This window comes from Mustela putorius, unplaced genomic scaffold (genome assembly GCF_011764305.1).
Source record: "Mustela putorius furo isolate JIRA1106 unplaced genomic scaffold, ASM1176430v1.1 tig00000460_pilon_pilon_pilon, whole genome shotgun sequence".
Lineage (NCBI taxonomy): Eukaryota > Metazoa > Chordata > Mammalia > Carnivora > Mustelidae > Mustela > Mustela putorius.
The window spans coordinates 4634340-4658455 of NW_025421389.1; the positions used below are offsets into that span (position 1 = coordinate 4634340).

The 24116-nt window shown below is 34.9% G+C and overlaps 1 protein-coding gene and 1 pseudogene across 1 annotated transcript in view; both read right to left on the bottom strand.

The window, feature by feature from the left end:
• Positions 1-24116, bottom strand: part of PGR (progesterone receptor) — a 102593-nt gene that overhangs the window by 19460 nt on the left and 59017 nt on the right. The window contains exon 4 of the mRNA XM_004780870.3: positions 12871-13176. Coding sequence (XP_004780927.2) covers positions 12871-13176 — 306 coding nt within the window. The remainder of the gene's footprint in view (positions 1-12870; positions 13177-24116) is intronic.
• On the bottom strand, positions 6315-6443 carry LOC123392200 (annotated as a pseudogene).

Here is a 24116-nt window from a genome sequence, read left to right on the forward strand (position 1 = left end):
ACATGTAGTCAGGCAGAGAGACAGAGGAGGAAGCAGGTTCCCCACTGAGCAGAGAGCCCGATGCAGGGCTCGATTCCAGGACCCTGAGATCATGACCTGAGCCGGAGGCAGAGGCCTTAACCCACTGAGCCACCAGGCGCCCCTCAATTGTGCTTTATTTTTATTTAACATCTTTAATTATGTCTTAGGTAGATCCATAGTTTAATGGTCACTTTTGTTTTTTGAAACTTACTCCAGTCTCATTTTATTTTATTGACAGTCACTACTTTTTATTTCTTTTCATCCAATCTGCTTTCTAGGACTTCTTTTATTTATTTAGTTAGTTAGTTAGCTATTTTTATTATGTTCAATTAACCAACATACAGTACCTCATTAGTTTTTGATGTAGTGTTCAGTGATACATTAGTTGCATAAACACCCATCTGGTTGAGTTTAGAGAAAGAGAGAGAGGGAGAGAGAGAGGGTGTGTGTGTGTGTGTGTGTGTGTGTGAATCCTCTGGCCTTTCACACCTTCACAACCTCTTTTCAGCCCTTCTTAGTGTTAGTGGCAGAGGAATAATGGTAGGGAAAGGGTAAATGCACTGACTCAAATGGTCAAAATCTTCTCTCCATCTCTTTTCAGTTCTCATTTTGCCTTTTTTGTGAATCACAGCCCAGCACTGATGTACTTAAAGGAGAGAGAAGCAAAAAGATAAATCCGGATATGGGGGTTCTAGTCAGTTATGTCTATTAAGGAGTAATGACATAACCTTATTTGTGTTTTGGAGGAATTCTTGGTAGCCAGGTAGAGGATGGATTCAAGGGAGTTAAGTCTGGAGTTACAGAAAAAGTTGGGAGCTAATACCAAATACCAAGTGAGGGATGATAAAAGTCAGAATTAAGTCAACAGGTAGGCATACAGAGGAGGGAGCACATTAGAAAAATATTTAAAGGGTAAAATCAAAGAGATTTGGCACCTGATTGCATGTGGGTAGGAGGAAGAAGGAGCCTAATAGATGTTTCAATATTTTTGCAGGAATGGTTGGTGATAACAGCATAACTGAGACAAAACAGAGGAGAAGAAATAGGTTAGGAAAAAAATTGTAAATTTTGATATGTTGTAGGGACTTTCAGAATGTCTAGACAGTAGCTGGACAAATGAATTAAAAATATGGAAAGATATATGAATTAAAGTATAAACTTGGAAATTATTTGTATTTGAATATAGCTAAAACAATGATTATAGATGAAATCTTTAATTAAAGGAACAAAAATTAAGTGTTTCGGTGGGAACATCAACTATTTTCCACAGAGCTATTTTAATAACATCTGTTTCACCTAAGAATTCTTATACATATCTTATTTTCCCAAATATATATTTGATATATACCCTGGTGTATATACTGAGAATACATATATATTTCCAAAAACAAATATGTATAAAATGACAGGACCATAGAAAGTTAGGTTCAATTAGTCAGCTATATTAAAACATTAATAAATTATCCACTGCCATCTTCAGGAACACATTTTTATTCTTTATTCTTTTCTTAGTCAATTCATAACTTTCTAAAGAAAGCATTTCATGGTGCTTAAATATTTGACCTACTGTATTTTTTTCACTTCAGGCCTTTGTTTCATGTTAATCTCTAATTTGAAAATTTTTACTTCATCATATAACTGTTAATTCACTTGTCCTTTTTAAAAAACAGATTCCACTTACATTTATATATTTACTTCTATTTTATGCTACCCTTTATTGGGGGGCTTGCTTGTTCCTCTTTTTGCATTCTGGGATTACTAGAAATAAAAATGAATATTTTTAGTAGATTATAATATAAAAGGCAAATCTTTGCCAAAATAACTTAAAACTTCTGAAATTACCAATATTTATAGCAGAAAGCATATTTTCCATTTAACAGAATGAAAGTAACTCAGAAAATAGCTTTTTAAAATAGCCACCTTTTAGAGGGCTTATCTGTGATAAATGTACACTGTTAAATTGACTTGAACATGCCCGGTACAAAAGTGTTATTTTTTTCCCCATTAACTGTAACATCATTCATTACTTTATACTGAAACAAAGACAGGAACACTCAGATCAAATTCCCACGGATGATAACAATCAGGTAAAGTCAGTACATTTGCAATGATGATCAAAATAAAAAACTTCATGAAGAAAGTGAACACAAATACATGGAAGCTTAATTATGTTTAACAAGTAGTAAAGAAAAATACCCTTTCCTTTTAAGTGATTTGACCTGATAATTTCTGACAAAAGCCCTGTTGCAAGCTGTTCAATCCTTAATGCTTAAAAAAAAGTGTATGGTAACATATGGCATATATAATCTAAGTTCTTCTGTGTTACTTCCAGAGTTTTGATCAAATATATAGGTTGTGCTGTTGTAAAAATTGTCACGTACTGAAATGTTTAATTTACAACCAAATGTCAGCACCTTCTGACACAAAGTATGAGTGAAGTTTGAGGAGCACAAAAAAGCTACAGCACAATCACTGACATACAATCACCAATATATATATGATTTTTTTTTTAATGAATAAGGACTTGATGGCTAATGATTTAAGATAGCACAGTTACTTTTTTTTTTGATCGATTCTGTAATTTAAATTTCTATAAATACTCTTTAAGCAACTCTACTGGATGAAGCATTCTGGTTGCAATTAGGCATAAAGACTAGAAAGATGTTTCTGCCTTTAACACTTGCAGTCTGGTAAAACAGAAAATGAGAACATAATTTTAACTCACAGTGATAGTGTGGTTGACAAAGGCAAAAGTGATATGGTAGAGCAAGGGGCATTTAATTCATTCTGAGAAGGCCAGGGAACTAGTCCTCAGGGCAAGTGACAGGTAATTAGAACTCTGAAGGCTCGTTAGGGACCAGCCAGGGGGAAAATGTGGAAGAAAGGAAGGATATTCAAGTAGGGAAACAATATGGGCAAAAGAAGGCAGATACTGAGCAAAGAGTATTGGGAGAATGGAAACTTAAGAGTTGCTTGAAGAGGAAGAATGGGCAATAACATTGTAAATTCAGGAGTCAAATCATAAAAGAATCTTGGATGTTAAGGTTAAGAAGTTTGGACTTTGTTATGAAAAGGAAAGGAAATAATATACTTGGTTATAATTGTTTTTAGAAAGATGATACTGGTGGCAGAGGAGGATTGTTTGTGGTAGGGTGAAAGTGGTAATAAGGTTAGTCAAAAAGCTAAAACTGAAATCTAGGCAAAGGGACAAGTACCTCAACTAAGGGCAATAGCAGTGGAAGTAGCATATACAATGAATCATATATTTAATAAGTAGAGTTGCCAGAATTTGATAACTAATTGGATAGGAGGAGAAGGAGAAAAGTGAGCCCGGTATAACACCCAAGAGTCTATCTAAGGCACCAATTCCAGATAAAGAAAAAGGTTTTAGGTTTATGGAGTAGACGGTCACGTTGACCTGGAAATTTACCCAGTGGAAATACGTAATAAATAATTGAAACACATGGTTCCATAGTTCATTAGAGGGTCTGGGTTGATATTGTGTATTTAGGAGTCACCAGAATATAGTGGTAGTTGAGGACAAGGCTAAATGGGCTCATCTAGTGAGTGTAGCATTAGAAATTACTGGGGTAGAAGATGGAATGCAGGAAATGCCAAACTTATGATGTGAATTGAAAAACAAATCCACAAAAGAAACAAAATGTGTAAATTGAGAGAAACATATCTATCTGAAGGGAAATGCCAAATGCCAAGTTAAGAGTATCAGCCAGAAATGGTACTTTGTCAGTGGCCTCAAAGGCATACAAGACATGTTAAGGGTTAAAAGTATATATAAACCTTATATGTTGATATAAGCAATAGTAATTTCAGTGGACAAGGTTGCTAGAAAAATCATTTTTAAATCATTTTTAAAAGGCTTCATAACAGTATTATCAAAACTTGACTTTACCCATAGGCTAGTTTTATTTCTTTCCCATCACTTTTCTGGGGGAAGAAATTTGATTTATTGTTTATTTAATGAAAGAAAAAATCCTTCGTCACATATGCAATGGCTGTCCCTGACACAAAAGGTATTTTGGCTTGCTTCGAAGGCAGAAAACAAGGCAAAGGACTGTCCTAATTTTCTGATACTGTTGACTGCAAGTAGTCTGGCTAACTGAGATGAAAAAGCAAGATATTTCAAAAATGTAATGTTTAAAAATGTTAAAGCATTGACTCTCATAGATTTTTTTTTTTCACAAAATAAAGAGAACAGTCGGAAGAAATTTTAAATTATTTCCCTCAAACCTCTCAGTCATGTAAATTCTGCTGTAACATACTGATATAAAGGATAAATTATATTTATTATTGAATTGGATTGGAAATAAGTTCAATTATTGAATTGAATTGGAAATAAGTACTTATTAATTTAATTTCCAAAGCCTACCCTGACTTTCAGGATCCTTCTTGATCAACCCATAACTTATGCCTCTAAGTTTCCTTCAATTACTCTCTCCATCATTAATTTATTATCAGTGACTTCTTAATACTTGGGTGATGAAAGCCCCAGGATGCCAATACTCACTGTAATAGTGTTTGAGAAACATTGTATGCACACTCACACACACACTATATATTCTTTATCCATTCATCTATCAATGGACACTTGGACTGCTTCTATAATTTAGCTATTGTAAATAATGCTGCAATAAACAAAAGTGTATATATCCTTTTGAAATTGTATTTTGTATTCTTTGGGTAAACATCCAGAAGTGTTATTACTGGATCATATGATAGTTATATTTTTAACTTTTTGAGGAAACTCAACTTGATTTTCCAAAGTGATAGCACCAATGTACATTCTCACCAATAATGTGTGAGGGTTCCTTTTCCTCCATATCTTTGCCAACACTTGGTATTTATTGTCTTTTTGATTCTAGCTATTCTCACACATGTGAAGTGATATCTCTGTGGTTTTGGTTTGTATTTCCCTGGTGATGACTGATGTTGAGCATCTTTTCTTGGGTCTGTTAGCATCCAGATATATTCTTTGAAAAATGTCTGTTCACGTCTTCTGCCCATTTTTAAATTGGGCTATTTGGTTTTCTTGTTTGTTTTTGGTGTTGAGTTGCATAAGTTCTTTATATATTTTGGATACTAATACTTTACCAGATATGTCATTTGGAAATAGCTTCTGACATTCAGTAGGTTGCATTTTATTTTTTTTTTTTTTTTTTTTTTTTTTTTTTAATTTTTTATTTTTTATAAACATATATTTTTATCCCCAGGGGTACAGGTCTGTGAATCACCAGGTTTACACACTTCACAGCACTCACCAAATCACATACCCTCCCCAATGTCCATAATCCCACCCCCTTCTCCCAAACCCCCTCCCCCCGGCAACCCTCAGTTTGTTGTGAGATTAAGAGTCACTTATGGTTTGTCTCCCTCCCAATCCCATCTTGTTTCATTTATTCTTCTACCCACTTAAGCCTCCATGTAGGTTGCATTTTAATTTTGTTGGTTGTTTCCTCTGTTGTGCAGAAGCTTTTTATTTTGATGTACTCCCAATAGTTTATTTGTGCTTTTGTTTCCCATGCCTCAGGACACATATCAAGAAAGATGTTGTTATCGTTGATGTCAGAGAAATTACTAAGCTCTCTTCTAAGATTTTTATGGTTTCAGGTCTCACATTTAGGTCCTAATCTATTTTGAGTTTACTTTTGTGTATGATGTTAGAAAGTGGTCCAATTTCATTCTTTTGCATGTTGCTGTCCAGTTTTCTAACACTATTTGTTGAAGAGACTGTCTTTTTCTTATTACATATTTTTTCCTCCTTTGTTGAAGGTTAATTGACCATATAGTTGTGGGTTTACTTTTGCAGTTTCTATTCTGTTCCTTTGATTTATATGTATGATTCCATGGCAATACCATACTGCTTAGATTGTTTAGATTGTTCCAACTTTGTATTATTTCTTGAAGCATGGGACTGTGAAACCTTCAGCTTTGTTCTTCTTTCTCAAGATTGCTTTGGCTCTTTGGGTTTGTCTGTGGTTCCATACAAATTTTAGGACTGTTTGTTCTAGTTCTGTAGGAAATGCTGTTGGTATTTTAATAAGGATGGCATTAAATCTGTAGGTTGCTTTGAAGGATTTGGACGTTTTAACAATATTAATTTACCCAGTCCATGAGCATGGAATATCTTTTCATTTGTTTATGTCACCTTCAATTTCCTTCACTGATATATTTTTTTTAAATTTTCAGAGTACAGGTATTTCACCTTTCTTGGTTATTTTTCTTCACAGATATTTTATTCTTTTTGGCACCATTGTAAATGGGGATGTTTTCTTAATTTCTCTTTCTGCTAATTTATTACTGATGTATAGAAATGCAACAAATTTCTCTATATCAAGGGTTTTAATTAGCAATAATTGCGCCTTGGATAAACCTCATTGGCTACGATACTGCCACTGTGCAAAGTTTCTCTATATCAAGGTAATGCTGGTCTTGTAGAATGAATTTGGAAATTTTTCTTTCCTTTAAATTTTGGCACAATTTGAAAACAAAAATGTATTAATGCTTTTTAAAATGCTAGGTAGAATTTACCTGTGAAGTCAATTTGTCCTGAACTTTTGTTTGTTGAGAGTTTTTCTGATTACTGATTCAATTTCCTTACTAGTAATTGGTCTGTTCAAATTTCCTAGTTCTTTCTTATTCAGTTTTGCAGTTATATGTTTCTTGGAGTTTATTCATTTCTTCTAGGTTGTCCAATATGCTGATTAGTAAGTTTTCATAATAATTTTTTTACAGTCCTTTCATTTCTGTGGTGTTGTATTTGTCCTCTTTCATTTCTGATTTTATTTATTTTAGTCCTCTTTTTTCTTGGTAAATATGGCTCAAGATTATCAGCTTTGCTTATTTTCAAAAGAACAAACTCCTGCTATCATTGATCTTCTGTATTATTTTTTAGTCTCTATTTCATTTATTTCTGCCATAATGTTTATTATTTTCTTCCTTTTAATAGCTTTTAGCTTTGTTCTTTTGTTATATCTTTTAGTTGCAAGATATGAGATTTTTCTTGTTTCTTTAGGCAGGTCTATATTGCTATAAACTTCCCTCTTAGAAATGTTTTGGCTGTGTCCAAAAGAGTTTGCACAGTTGTTATCAATTTCTTTTACCCTGTGTTTAGAGAGATATATTGGGAGAGAGCACAAGCAGGGGGAAATGGCAGGCAGAGGGAGTGGGAGAAGCAGGCTCCCCAATGAGTAGGGAGCGTGATGCTGGACCCTGGGATCATGACCTGAGATGAAGGCAGACATTCAATTGACTGAGCCACCAAGACACTCCTTCTCCATGGTTTTTTTTTTTCCCCTCTTGGATTTCTTTCCATTCATTTTTTTAGTATCATGTTGTTTAGCTTCCATGTATTTGTGTTCTTTCCAGATAACTTCTAGTAGTTGATTTCTAGTTTCATACTGTTCTGGTGGGAAGATGCCTGATATTATATTTCATTCTTCTTAAATACTGAGAATTGTATTGAGGCCTAATGTGATTTATCACAGAAAATGTCAAATGTGTGCTTGAAAGAATGAGTATTCTGCTGTTTTGGGATGAAATATTATGTATATATTAGTTAGGTCCATCTGGACTAATGAGTTACTCAAAGCCATTGCTTCTTGATCATCTGTCTGGATGACTGATCCATTGATGTAAATAGTGTGTTAATGTCATTATTATTGTATTGCTGTCAATCTCGCCCTTTATGTCAATTAAAATTTATTTACTACTTTAGTTTTTTGGTTGTTTCCATTTTCATGGTAAATGTTCTTTAATCCTTTAACTTTCAGTCTGCATGTATCTTTACGTCTGAAGTACCTCTTGTAGACAGTATACAGGTGAGTCTTTTTTTATCCATTCTGTCTTTTGATTAAAGTATTTAGTCCATTTGCATTTAAAGAAATTATTGATAGGTTGTTTTTGTTCTCTGTTCCTTTCTTCTCCTCTGACCCCCTTCTTTACTCTTTAATGACTTTCTTTAATATTATGCTTGAGCTCCTGTCTCTTTTTTTGTATGTGTGTCTATTACAGGTTTTTAATTTGTTGTTACCATTGGTTTCACATATAGCATCTTATGTGTATTGCAGTGTCTGTTAACTTGATGGTGACTTAAGTTTGAACACATTCATGTCCTACATTTTTATTCCCTTCCTCATTTTCTGTATACCCTGTCATATTTTACATCCTTTTATTCTGTGAATCTCCAGACTAATTCCTGTAGATATAATTGATTCCATTGCTTTTGTGCTTTAATCTCCAAACTGGTCAATTTACTATCATTTCTTCAAATAAGTCTTCTTTCCTCTTCTTTCTGTTTTTTTCTTCTGGATTCCCCATAATAGGAATATCACTACAATTAATGATGTCACTGAGTTCCCATAACCAATTTTTATTTTTATTATTTTTTTTAATTTTTAATTTTTTATTAGTCATTTTCCTCTTTGTAGTTCAGCTTGTTTACCATTAATCTATCTTCCAGATGCTGATTTGTTCTTCTGCATTGCCTAATATGCTATTAACTCTCTCTAGTGTATTTTTTTGTTGTTGTTTCATTTATTAAATTCTTCATCTCTGACTGATTCTTTTTATATATTCTCTCTTTACTGTAGGTCTTACTGAGATCCTCCACTCTTATTTCAGGTCCACTGAAAACCTTTATGATATTACTGAATTCTTTATTAGGTTTAATACTTATTTCCATTTCATTTAGTTATTTTGTTGTTAATTTGTCTTCTTTCATTTGGGATATATTCCTCTGCCTCATTTTGTCTAACTCTGTTTATAAGATGGTCAGCTATATCTCTTAGTATTAAGAGTAGTGGTCTTGTGATGAAGAGGTCTTGTAGCATCTGTTTGTCAGTGTCCCCTGTTCACCAGAACAATGTAGTCCAGGGACATCTCTTGAATATAGGTTGTGTAAACACTACTGTTGTGGCTGAGCCACTAGTTGATTGGGCTTTCAGTCTAGCAAGCTGCATTGACCGCCTTTACCTTCTGTGGTTTCATAGTACAGGGTTTGGTGCCTGTGCTTTTATGGAGTATGTCTGAGATAACCATGGGCTTGTTGGTGGGCAATGTCAGCAGTCAGGCTAGCTGTCTTCACTCTGTGCAGTGCAGTTATGTGCACACCAATTGTCAGAGTACTCTCTATATGTGGTCCCCTGAGTTTGCTTTTCTTGGTGGCTGGAGCTGTCAGTCAAACCACCTATTTCCATCCAGTGTGTTTGTCACAGTGGAAGGCTACATGGCTAGCTAAAATGTTCAGCTGCTGGAACTGCCCATGTGCTGGTGTATGGGGTTATTTCCCACTGTCTGCAGGTGAGGAAACACTTTGGAGTGGCGTCAGTCCCTACTGGAGATGCTTGCACAGTGTGTCAGGGCAGGAGCTCCTTTTGACAAATGCTTGCTGAAGTGGGCAAGAAGGATGGGGTGAGTCTGCAGTGGAACATGATTTAGGGCACATGGTGCTAACAAGATAGATGGTGTTCCTGCTGATATCCACAGTGCCAAGTAAATTAGGCTAGAGGGAGGGAGGAGAGATGGTATCTGCCAGCTATTTTGTTCCTGAAGAAATCTCCTGTAGAAATGCCCCCCTAGCCCATGTTCTAAGATTAGTAAATTACTCTTCACATATACCCCAGGCACTATTCAAACTGCTATTAAAGGCTGGGTTGGTTGGGTTATTTATTGTGCTAGCTCTTCAAGAAGAGAAGTTCAATTTCCTATGGCCTTTTGACCCTCTCAGAGCTAAGCCCATTAATTCTTAATGTACCCAGAGTTAGGCACAGCTGATTTTCAAAGCTTGCCAAATTAAGGCAGACTAGATGTTACTCATCTTCTCAGTGCATGTCCCTCATGCTGAGGTGCCTGGTGGGTCTGATCTTGTAGTTTCTCCATGCTTGTGATGTCTCTCCCTTTTGTGGTTAGTCTTGCTGTGGCTTTGGCTCCCAACCATATCTCTGCCCCTCTTTTCCTTTCAGTGTTGCCTCCTCTCCATGATTAACTAAGGAAGCTATGTTCTTCCAGCCTTCACATCATTTTCAGAGTGAGATACACAGACGTAGTTGTTACTTTGGTGTGCCCCTAGGATGAGGTGAGCTTAAGATACTCCTCCTCCATTCTCCTAATCTTTGTCTTGTTCATTTTTTAAAAATTTTGCAAATACTGTGTCACTTCAAGCTCCAAATAAGAAAATATTACTCACTGAACTTATAGCTAAAAGTCAATGTAAAATCATTCACATAATAGATACAATATGTCAGACGCAGTGTATCTTAAGACAATATTTTAAATGTGCTGGCTAAAGCTAAAATGTGAGGCTAAAGCATCCTGCAAGTCTCCATTATATTGGAGCAACAATATCTCTAAAATATCACGAGAGAGATGTCAGATAAGCTGCAATTACCATAGTGGGTCCAAGATAATAGAAGAGCATAAACAAAGAAAGAAAGAGGAGGCCCTGATCAGGCAACAAGCATCCTTTCAGAGACCTGCAGATACATGCCTTGGAGCCCTCAGGCATACCATCACCTTTGTTATGATTATTATTTTGTATCTGATCTTAATCTGACTTCCAAAATACACTTTCTTATTATATTGACCCATCAACATGCTTTACTAGCAGCATCTTTTTTTTTTTTTAACTACAAGTAAGTAAACTGACATCCTGATTTATTAATAAGCCTCATATAATGAAAGTTTATCTTTTACAGACCAAGTAACATGTGAATGAATGGATAAAATAAATTTGTCTCATGTGCAAAGCTGAAGATCAAAAGCTAGGGTATGTTGTACCAAAATGTGTTCACACCATGAGCCTATATTTCTGGCTTTTTAACACTACTGTTTAGGTCATGCACACAGAAAGTATGCAATAGCCACTTACTGAGTGAATCAAGTGAGTAAAAACTGTATTCTGTTTTAAAGTAAAGTCAACTGAAAGGTTTGACTTTACATGCATGAGTCCTTTCAAAGAGTTCAATATAGTCATCTGGTTCATTGACCATTTTCATCATTCATGCAGTATTTTTAAAAGATCATGGGTCACACAATTATTTGCTAATCTAAATTATCAAACTGAACTATCAAATAAGCTTCCCTTATTGTTACATTACAGTTAATGGAAATGGTACCTATAATACTGGTGGATGTCATCATTCTTTATTCCTTAAACACAGATAACATTTTTGCAACACTAAAAGAGTTGCTGCTAAATTCAATATAAAAATCTCTTCTCACTCTTTTTGAGAATGTGAAGATAAAAAATCTTCATAGGTAAATCTTTCAACTTAAAGTGTTCACTTAGCTTTTACTCAAAGTGAATAAATTACCTTTTAAGCTATAATTGGGTATTTTCCAACTTTGCCAACTGTAGTAGAATTTTTGAAACAGTAAATAAGCTCCAAAATGTTAAAAATATAAGCTATAACAATAAAAATCAAAGAAACCATCTTTTCTAAATAATATAAAAACTGAGAAAAGTTAAACACATAAATACTCCTATTTTTATACAAAGTTCATCCTTATTGTAATATCTCAATTTAATAAAGATTAAAGGTTATAATTAATCAAAAACAATGAAGTACTGCATGGCAACAAACATAACATAATAAATAAATAAGAAACTAAGTAAGTAAATAAAATAAAGGTGATAACAACTTTATAGTAAGTTTTAAAATCTCAGACATTTTCTAATAGAAAAAAAATTACCTGCCCAAGGCTTTCAGCAACAATGAAGCTAATAAGAACCTGGGTATTTGGATTTTTCTATGAAATTACCTTATCTCCATTAGAATAGTGAATTTTATTAATTTTTTCTCAACACATATTTTTTAGAAGATTCAACAGGAATCTATTTTTCTTTCTGTTTCAAATAACCTTGATTTTTGAATAACAAGTCATTTGTTGAATTTCAAACCTTCGAGGTAAAATGATAACAGAAATATATTAAGTCAAATTGAGAAAAAAATTCTTTTAAAAAGACTATTGAATTAACCTGGAGACTAAAATGGCATATGTTTAATTCTTGATTAGATACTGGAAAAATCAACTGATTTTAAAAAATGTAAGCATATTTTTGGTGTGAAGAGAATATAATTTTTAAAAATGCTGTATTTTTAATTATGGGATTAATGCCTCTATGAAAATGGATACCCGTGTATTCTCCTGGCTCTGTAGACTCAGACTTAGCCAAGTAAAAACTTCATCATTGTATGGAGTTGTGCTGAGGAAGCAAAACTAGTTTATAAATAAAGTGACTTAAATCCTTTCATGATTGTACAAGCCAGATTCTTACTCTTTTCTACTTTGTCTGAGTGTAGAGAAAATAGTGACTAGAAGGAAGTTTATTTCCCTATGTCCAATATATTTATATATGTTTATAAATTATACTTCTTAACTAACTTTAAATATCCCACTGTACTCTGAATACTATTTTTGATATGTTATGTGAATAGATACATTCAGTTTTTATTTAACTATTTGAGGTTGGTTAAAGTAGCACTTAAAATGAACTCGACATTTTTAAGTAGATGGAGAATTTCTTTTTCTCTGAACTACTATTACACCTGTGCTTGAACACATAAACTTATGCTGTTCCTTAACTGTTTCAGCATGTAATTTTGGAATCATCAAGACTCAAAGTATCATCTATGACTTCTGTATTTCCATAACACACAGTAGGGTCCTAGATAAGAAACACATTATTAAAGATCCTAGGTAAGTATTTTGAACTGCTGAAATGATTATATAACATGCTGTTTACACAATGCTTATTGTACAGACTTTAACAATCAACTTGTATAAGAAATAGAAAGTTTTCATTCTCTGCTACTATATATAAATTATTATTACCTGGCAATGATTTAGACCACTTGACTACTGAGAGAAGTTGCCGCTCGCCTAGTTGGTTAAGACTTGTCAGCAAAGAACTGGAGGTATCAGGTTTGGTGTTGTCATGTCCTGCATAGATCACCTCTGGTTCAATGCTCATTAGCAGGTTAATCAATGGAGGGACCAACTGTATATCTTGAGTTGGTGAAAAAGAGATTCTTTGGCTTAGGGCTTGGCTTTCATTTGGAATGCCCACAGACTGCGGGAGAGCAACAGCATCCAGTGCTCTCATAACTCTGACTTTATTGAACTTTTTAAACTTTCGACCTATTAAAAAAAAAAAAAAGAAAGAAAAGATCATGTAAATAAATATCAACCAAATCTTTCAGCAGATTGCTATTTTTCTTAAGTCTTAGAGTACAGCATTGTAGGTTTTAGCATCAATCTAATAAAATGAAATGGAATAAGTAAAATGTTAGGTCTCAGACTTGGATTAAAGAATTAATTACACCAGCATTCCCTGGGTTTGTGTGGTGTGAATATTTACACCAGTATCTAATGGAGGAGCATGGAGCTTTGCAACAATATATATGAGAAGACAAATGGCTTTCAGTAGAGACTAAGCTCAGAGCTGGAAAATATTTTGACAGGACTGCCTCTCAAGAGCTAATTTTATAGACTACATTACTTAAAACACAGTTTTCAGTAAATATTGAATCTTCTTTTGGGTTTTAGCCTTTTAGGAATGTGCTGAGAGCTAGCCCAGAGTAGCATAAGATGATGGGGTATGAGGATCCCAAGCTCACTTTGTCCCATAGACGTACTGTGATAATAGCTACATCTATTCAACTAACTCTGAAAATGACCTGAAGACTGGCAGAATAGACCTTCCACAGTTATTCATGGAGAGGAGGGCATATTGAAAAGTGTAAAGTTCCCAGTTCAGCTGGGAAATGAACCTTTGGTGGGACTGACCACAAAAGGGAGGGACATCATAAGTATGAAAAGAAAGAGGATCAGACCCCACACTACACACTCCCAGAACTGGGCACCTGCACTGGGAAGATGAGTCCATATAACATTGGGCTTTCAGTACTAGTATGGTTTAACTTCAAGAGCTTTAAAAATCAGTGGGTTTAATGCCCATTCTTATGGGAACTAGTATAAACACTCTATTTACCTTGCTAAAATTGTATGCTCAGCAATGACATTCTCCTGTGGACCTACCCCATTTAATCCCACCCACCTCAGCAGATATCCCTCCAAAGTATCTCTGGCCCTGGGAAGGGGTTGGGGGTTGAGGGGAAAGAACTTCATATATTAGCATGTTCACAGTTCTGGCATCCAGTCTCTTAGCTGCCCTTGCAGGTGGTAAGACTTAACCTTCATGCACCTGAAATTATGGCAGAGTGACTAATTGCAGACTTTTGATTGACTGCTGGTGCCACCCAGCAGTGAGCCCACAGTGGCCTCAGACAAGACCCTCAAAAGTGTTGGGATCAAACCCTGTCCAGTGCACCCAGCAGGCAAACTGGTTCATTGCAGTTGGCCCAGCTAGAAGAATTGAAGACCAGTCACAATAGTAGGTACACACAGCACACACAGGGACAGCCCTGGAGCACCTGGTTCTATTGACCAGGGAAGATTGTGCTACAGGGTATCACAGGACATCTTCTTCATAAGGTCACTACTTTCAATATCAGGAAACATACTTGACCTACAGGGAGTTAGGCAAAATGAAGAGACAGAAAAATCTCTCCCAAATGAAGGAACAAGACAAAATTACAGGAGGAGGAAGCAAGATGGTGGAGGAATAGGAGACTGAAATATCATCAGGTCCCAGGAGTTCAGCTAGATAGTTATCAAACCATTCTGAACACTTACAAATTCAACAGGAGATAGATGAGAAGAGCAGAAATTCTAGGAACAGAAAAACAACCACTTTCCAGAAGATAGGACTTATGGAGAAGTGAATCTAAAGCCACGGGGAGAGAGACTACGGTAGGGAGGGGCCAGCTCCCAGCAAGTGAAGAGAGCAGTGGAGCACAAAATTGGAACTTTTAGAAGTCTACTCCACTGAGGGATGTTGCTTCATAGGCTAAGGGGGGGTGGGTAGAGCTCTCATGGGGACAGTGTGGTCTCAGGACCCATGTGGTCTCAGGACCGTGGGCTCAGAGAAAGACTGGGGGTGTCTAAGTGTGGCAGAGCTCCCAGGTATTGGAGCAGGAAACCCAGCTACAGAAACAGGCTGAGGAGTGTACTTTCAGCTCGGGTTTACCTTAAACTGTGATCCGAGGCACAGTCCAATGACTGACTTTCAAGCAGGGACCCCATTAGTGGCAGATCCAGAAAGATCCCCTACTTCCTCCTTCAGGAAGAGCTGCATGGGAATACTCTGCAGGAATTTGTGGGGCTCTGAGACTCCAAATGGGGCCATGTGCCAGAGATAGAAATGCTCAGTCACAGGCTGGGTGAGCTCAGAGTGCACTGGAGACCAGGGAGATGGGAGGGATTGACTGCTTTTCTCAGATGGCACACTTAGGAGTGGAGCCCCAAGCTCTAGCCTCCTTTGGGTCAGAGATTTGAAGGTTGACAAAAAAAGCATTCAGGGAACAAAAGGAAAAGGGAAAGCATTCAGGGAACAAAAGCTACCAAGAGTGAAGCCAAGCAAAGTAAAGCCAAGTAAAATAAATCAGACAGAGAAAGACAAATACAATATGATTTCATTTATATGGGAGGCTTTTTTTTTTCTAAAAAATACTTTATTTATTTATTTGAGAGGGGGAGAGAGAAAGAGAGAGCACAGAATACAGGAGCAGAGGGAGGGGCAGATCCTGCTGAGCAAGGAACCCAGTGGGAGATGCAGGGCTTGATCCCAGGACCTGGATATCATGATCTGAGCTGAAGGCAGATGCTTAACTGACTGAGCCACCCAGGCACCCCTCACTTATATAGGAATCTAAAAAGAGATTCCTTTTTTTGTTTGTTTTATTTTTTTCTAAGTTCCATGATTCATTTTTTATGCACCACACCCAGTGCTCTATGCAATACTTGCCCTCCTCAGTATCCACCACCAAACTTACCTTACCCCCCATCCCAGTCCCCTCCAAAACCCTGTTTGTTTCTCAGAGTCCACAGTCTCTCATGCTTCATCTCCCCTCTGATTTCCCACAATTCATTTTTTCTTTCCTTCTCCTAATGTCCTCTTGTTATTCCTTATGCTCCACAAGTAAGTGAAACAATATGATAACTGACTCTCGGCTTGACTTATTTCACTCAGCATAATCTCTTCCAGTCCTATCCATGTTGATTCAAAAGTTGGGTATTCATCCTTTCTGATGGAAGTGTACTATGCCACTGTATATATGGACCATATCTTCTTTACCCATTTGTCTGTAAAAGGGCAACTTGGCTTTTTCCACAGTTTGGTGATTGTGGTCACTGCTTCTATGAACATTGGGGTATATATGGCCCTTCTTTTCACTACATCTGTATCTTTGGGGTAAACACCCAGTAGTGCAATTGCAGGATCATAGAGTAGCTCTATTTTTAATTTCTTAAGGCATCTCCACACTGTTTTCCAAAGTGGCTGCACCAACTTGCTTTCCCACCAACAGTGTAAGAGGATTCCCCTTTCTCCACATCCTCTCCAACACATGTTGTTTCCTGTCTTGTTAAGTTTGGCCCTTCTAACTGATGTAAGGTGATATCTCAATATGGTTTTGATTTGAATCTCCCTGATGGCTAATGATGATGAACATTTTTTCATGTGTCTCTTAGCCATCTGTATGTCTTCTTTGGAGAAGTGTCTGTTCATGTCTTCTGCCCATTTTTGACATGATTATCTGTCTTTTGAGTGTTGAGTTTAAGGAATTCTTTATAGATCTTAGTCAGCCCTTTGTCTGTACTATCATTTGCAAATATCTTCTCCCATTCTGTGGGTTGCCTCTTCATTTTGTTGACTATTTCTTGTGCTCTGCAGAAGCTTTTGGTCTTGATAAAGTCCCAAAAGTTCATTTTCACTTTTGTTTCCTTTGCCTTTGGATACATGTCTTGAAAGAAGTTGCTGTGGCTGATGTCAAAGAAGTTACTGCCTATGTTCTCCTCTAGGATTTTTTTTTAATTAATTAATTTTTTCAGCGTAACAGTATTCATTGTTTTTGCACCACACCCAGTGCTCCATGCAATCTGTGCCCTCTATAATACCCACCACCTGGTCCTCCATGCTATTTGTTATGCTCCACAAATATATGAAACCATATGATAATTGACTCTCTCTGCTCGACTTATTTCACTCAGTCCCATCCATGTTGCTACAAAAGTTGGGTATTCATCCTTTCTGATGGAGGCATAATACTCCGTAGTGTATATGGACCACATCTTCCTTATCCATTCGTCTGTTGAAGGGCATCTTGGTTTTTTCCACAGTTTGGTGACCGTGGTCATTGCTACTATAAACATTGGGACAGATGGCCCTTCTTTTCACTACATCTGTATCTTAGGGGTAAATACCCAGTAGTGACCTCTAGGATTTTGATAGATTCCTGCCTCAGGTTGAGGCAGTACCTTCGTGTATGGTGTAAGAGTTTATCTTTGTTTATGGTGTAAGAGAGTGGTCAAGTTTCATTCTTCTGTACATAACTGTCTAATTTTCCAAGCACCATTTATTGAAGAGATTGTCTTTTTTCCACTGGATATTTTTTCCTGCTTTATCAAAGATTATTTGAACACAGAGTTGTGGGTCCATATCTGGGCTCTCTATTCTGTTCTACTGGTCTATGTATTTGTTTTTCTGCCAGTACCATGCTGTCTTGGTGATCATAGCTTTGTAGTAAAGCTTGAAATCAGGCAATGGGATGTCCCCAGTTTTGTTTTTCTTTTTCAACATTTCCTTAGCAATTTGGGGTCTCTTCTGGTTCCATACAAATTTTAGGATTCAAAACAGGCTCTTAAATATAGAGAACTGGTCGTTGCCAGAGAGAGGGTGGGTGAGGGGAGGTGTGAAATACATAAAGGTCATTCATAGGTAAAAACTTCTAGTTATAAAATAAAAAAGTCACGGAGATGAAAAGTAGAGCATAGTGATTGTTGTCAATAATATTAGAATAATGTATGATGACTGATGGTAACTACACATATTGTTATGGGCATTGATTAATGTATAGAATTGTGGAATCAATATGTTGCATGCCTGAAATCAATATAATTTATGTTAATTATACTTCAATTAAATATTAAGATATAACTAAATTTAGGAAATAAAAAAACACACTATATCAGATCTAATAATTACCATTTCAAAAACAGAAAGTAATATTCTATCATAACAGAGGTGGAAGTTATAAAATAAGAAGAAACTTAAGAAAAACATAGGACCTGTATTAAAACTATAAAATTCTGGGGGCAACTGGCTTACTCAGTTGGTTAAGCATCTTCTTTTTTGCTCAGGTCATGATTCCAGGGTCCTGGGATGGAGCCCCATGTTGGGCTCCCTGTTCACTGGGGAACCTGCTTCTTCCCCATTCATACTATCTCTCTTTCTCTCAAATATTAATAAAACCTTTAAAAAAGAAGCCAAATTTTTAAAAAGTATAAAATTCTGTCATAGGACACAAAATAAATACGTGAATTAATGAAGAGACATATTTCTGGATTGAGAACCTTAAACTATCACTCTTGCTCAAATTAATACATAAATATTATGCTGTTTCAATCAGAATCCAATATTTTTGGAACTGGGATTGATGGTTTTACTGTTCATTGAGAAGAATAAATGATTGTTAGAGTAGCCAAGAAAATTTTGTTGGAAGAGCAATTGTGTGATTTCAATATATGCCAATCTGTTTATTACAATTTATAATACTACTATTATAATCCAACATGGTGGAATTATATAAATATTTGTATGAATGGACATAGGGACAAATAAGATAGGATACAGAACCCAGGAACATATGCCAAATATGTCTAGTATCTTAATGTATGTTAAAGTGGTTAATTGGGACATATGAAGGTTACAGGGAAAGCAGAGAACATAAGTCCTCAGCATCCATTTTCATAGTAGAATGGTAAAGGACACCCAAACGAGGACCATATGGTCACACTACTTCTCCCCCCACCACAATTTGGCCTTCTAAGTTTAAATAGAGGCAACCCAGACAAGAGGTAGAATAGAGAAAAGTAATGGAAAACTGGGAATTATTTTTGGAGTTACTGTTCATATTCACCTGAGCAGAGACAAATGTAAACTAATCCCTAACACCTTCTATCCTGCATCTCTGTTTTATTTTTTCTTAGCATTTATCATGTTCTGGCAGGCTACAATATTTTATCCTATTTTTTTAAAATTGTTTCTGTCCTCAACTAAAACATAAACTCTTTGATGATATCACAGTATCTTGTACATAGTAACAATAAAAATTTTTTTGAATAAATCAATAATTGCACAGCAATAAAAACATCTTTGCCACAAAAGTGTCTATAATAATTAGGTCTCTTGACATATAACTTCTGTCTGAAGAATGAGAAGAAAGCTAAAGGGAATTTCCCTCCAGCAAAAGAGACAATCTAGGGTGGAGGGTATAGGAATTTCATAAAATGTTTGGGGTTTGCATATGCTTGCAAACTCTAGCTGTTGATATTATTCTACCATAGCTACATTTATGACTCCAAGTACTGTTTCCCTGTCTTCCGTACCAAACAAAATAGCTAAGATTTTGAGTCTTCTAGCTGAAATTATTAGGGGATAATCAAAGTAAAAAGAAAGCCAAAGGGAAATGATTAACAATTACTAAGTCAAATAGCAAGCCAGGATAGAATTATATAGACTTAAATGTATAGTAAGTAGCAGACATATCATAGAGAATTTAAGCAAAACTAATTTTAGAAATGATAAAAGGAGAATGTAAAAATTAAAAATCAGATGAATACAAGTTGGAGGAAGAATTATGATAGGAAATAGACCTAGGCAAAACTTTCCCTATATTTCAAAAATAAAGTGACATCTAAACTTCAAGTATTCAAAGGAGAGAAATACAACATCAAACTAAAGATGCAAGAAATTACAAAACACAGTAATCTGAAATGGGAGCTGAAAAAGAAAAAAAAATTAAAGAAATAAAGCCATTATAGATGAAAAAGCCTTATTAGAAGAATTAAAAAGGAGAACTGCCAGTGTTAAAAGAAGTAACCAGAGACATGATGTTGAGATTTTTAAGAAAAATCACAAAATGAGGTATAAGAACTAAAAATTAAAGTCAGTAGAGAAAGGGTGGTTGGTGTGGAAGACTGAAACCAAGATACTGATTATTATTGAGGACCATGAAAAAGGGAAAGAAAACATAAATCAAAAAATTTCTGAAGGTAATAAAGAATACTTTGCTAATATATAAGAAGACTTGAAGTTTCAAATACAAAAAATGTATATTCTGTTTCAGAAAAAAAATAAGGATTAAGAAAGAGCTAAGTATTGATGAAATTACTGAAATTCAATGATTAAGAAACACAGGCAAAAGACCCAGGTCATCAACAAAGGAAAGTCATTAGAATCTCATTTTGTCTTCATTTACATTAGATGCCTAAAAAATCCAAAGGCAATGTATACAGATTTGAGAGCTGAGGGCCCCATACCACAAACTGGTGAATATCTTTTGTAAGTTCACCATACTCCTGTAGTCATGGAGTCTATCCCAAACAGTTACCAAAGTACTTCCAAAAATCGAAATAAGTAGGACATTCTTCTACAAAGGTTAAAAAAAAATCAACTGAAATATTTTCAGTTATTTACCAAATTTTCCTGCCATGTAAAATATATACATTTCCCTTCAGATTATGTTTCCAGGGGAAACATATGGTTTGGGAACATAAACATATATAATAATAATATTCAGTAACCATTACATTAAGTACCTCTACTATTTATGAGTCTGTAAATTAATGTCAATTCCAAGATACCTGCTTTGATTTTTCAATTGTTCCTACAAAAAAATAATTAAAATACTTTTAGAAGATATAAGAATATAATTTGCATTAAAGTTAAATATTTTGCCAATGATAATATCGGCATAAATGACTCTAAGACATAAAAGGTATTTGAAGCCACAATTTGCTAAACTTTTTTATAGGCCAGACACCTGTGTGCCTGGATATCTAAAGGATATTCTTTAGAGCTATCATTTCATTTGCCCTCATAACTTTCATTATGTGGTCTTAATGGAAAAGAAAATAAAGATGTGTAAAAGTTTCAGTGTGTTCCTGAGGTCCTACAGCTATTAGTGGGGAAATTTATGTATTATTTTTTAAGTTTAAATTCAAGTTAGTTAACATACAGTATATTATTATTTTCAGAGGCAGAATTTAGTGATTCATCAGTTGCACATAACACCCAGTGCTCATTACATAAAGTGCTCTGCTTGATCCCCATCACCCAGTTACCCCATCCTTCCACCTACCTCCCCTCCAGCAACCCTCAAGTCATTTCCTTTAGTTGAGTTTCTTATGGTTTGCTTTTCTCTTTTTGTCTTGTTTTAATTTTTCTTCCCTTCCCCTATGTTCATCTGTTTTGTTTCTTAAATTCTACATATGAGTGAAATCATATGGTATTTGTCTTTCTCTGAATGACTTATTTTGCATAGCATAATAATCTCTAGTTCCAGTCACATTGTTGCAAATGGCAAGATTTCATTCTTTTTGATGGCTGAGTAATAGTCCTTCATAGACATACACACCTCTTTATTCATTCATCTGTTGATGGACAACATTTGGGCTTTTACCATGCTTTGGAAAATGTGGACATAAACATTGGGGTTCATGTGCCCCTTTGAATCACTACCTTTATATCTTTTGAATAAATAACTAGTAGTGTAATTGCTGGGCTTAGTGGCAAAATTTAAATAAAACCCTATTTGTTCTGACTCTACATTCTTACTCTTATTACAATGCTATACCATCTCCTACAGAAGTGTTTTAAAATTTTCTTTCTAAACTACTGATAATATTTAAAACAGGTTTAATATATTGGATTGAATTTAGCATAAAATTGTATGTAAATTTCTCTTATTGGCAATGTAGAAAATTAGGTAGCTTATTAGTCTCCAGAACACCTAATATGATGAATGAAGTATAACTTTGCGGAGATAAACTTCTTTTAATGCATAGATACTTTTAAGTGCATAGATAAACTTCTCAAAATGTCAGCAAAGTATCAAGGTGTCCAATATGAAGACTATCTCTATCCACTGACAAAGGGACATGAGAAGAAAGAACGTCTGTTTCATCTCCTAGCTCAGTATGGAAAAAAAAAAAACTCTCCTCTGAATTCTTAAACAAACAAACAAACAAACAAAAACCTCTCCTTTGAATTCTTAACCAAAGGCCTCCTTCACCCAGATTGGCAGTTTGAAATTATTCTATCTGCATGGCATGGGAATCCTGGAGGCAAAAAAGTGAATATGAAAAGTGTTCCTTCATTGATTAAATCCTTAAAGTGCTTGGAAGAATAAATAAAAATTCTCTGGAGAGAAACTCCCTTAATTAAGGCCACATAGGATTTTAAAAAAATATTAAGCTGTGCCAAACATGAGTTTATAATCCAAAATTACAAAAGGCACAATGAATGAGAAGTAGCAGAGATAATAAACAGGGTGCTGGAATTGGCTCACAACAGCCTATGAATACTTACTAAGTATTCAGGAATACTGACAGTTGGTTTTTAAAACATTAGTAGCCTGAAATTTGCTATAAAGGAGCATTTATACTACAATCATGGGGAAATTCTATGAAGAATAGTGGCATTTTTTTAAACCATTGTGATACAGTGGCATAATTAGATCTGGAGTTATGGGACTTTGGAATTACTGACTACGAATATTTGCAACAACTGTGTTTAAAATTATTGAAGTTATATGAAAAAAAGAATGGAAACACAAAAAAGGGAAACACTAGTAAAAATAAGACAGATTTATAAAAAAACAAGTATAATGTCTAAAAAAAAGTACTAAAATGAAAAGATGGTAAACTTGAAGACATAACTGACTAAATGACACAGAATATAGCATAGGTATATAACAATATGGAAAATATTAAATAAGATAAAATATGTAGAAGACAGAATGGATGAAAAAACAGAATGCGCTAACTAATATATGTCTAGTAAGTATTCCAGAGTTAGAAAAAGGCAATGTGGAAGGAGGTAATATTTGAAGAATACTGGGAAGAATACTCCTGGTGTTTATGAAAGACATAAATTATCAGATTTAGAAATCATGATTTACAAGTAGAACAAATGAAACTAGTTTATAATTGAGTGAACTTGGAGAACTAAGTATAAAAATGTTTTATATAAATATAGAGAAAATATTGCCTCAAAGAAGCTGTTAAATCAATTGGAGAATTTGTAGAAAAAATGATACATGCCAGAAGATAATAGATGAACATCTTTAAGATGTAGAGGAAAAGAAGTCAACCTAAAATTTTTAAATTACCAAAATCATCATCCAAAAATGAAGATTAAATAATGATATTTTAAATGGAAGCAAATAAGTTTATCATTAACAATTTCCCACAGAAAGAACTTATAAACATTTTATTTCAAAAAATAAAATAAAATTCAGTTTATTAATTGAATGAAAGACTGAGTTGGGGGGAAAACAATAGATAAACTATAGGTAGATCTTTCGGAGTGAATAAAGTAATAATGATCACTAATTCTGGATCATGTTCTGAAATGAATGCTGTTTACTTTGTCATGGCCTCTCTGTTATTTGCTTTTATTTGGGGCAAAAAAATATTATATTGAGTGGATGACACCAGGTGTTCATGTGATAATGCTGGGCTTTACTGCATGGAGGCAAGGGAAGAGTATTATACTGGATATTAAAATGTAAGTTTTATGACAGCCAGAAAGCTTTTTGGGAATTGGATGAGAAAATAGGTGGTAAAGATCAGCAGACAGGGAATGGTGCGAATCAAATCCTTTGATATTATGAGGACCATAATAAGCTTTGCTGTAGTTTTTGTGGATTTATAGGCAATTATCCTAATAGTAGCTATAAGAAATCATGTCTAGATATATGTTTTTACTTTGGGTTAGCAAAAAGATGATGTTGCTGGAATCAGTACACTGAGACTATCTCTAACAACCCCTTTTAGCACTGACTTATCTCGCTTTTCCTTTTTCAGGTTCCACCTCTACTTCACAGATGAAAACAATATATCTGTGTTTTTGCTGAAAAACAAATACAAATGCTATATAATAGAAAATATGAAAT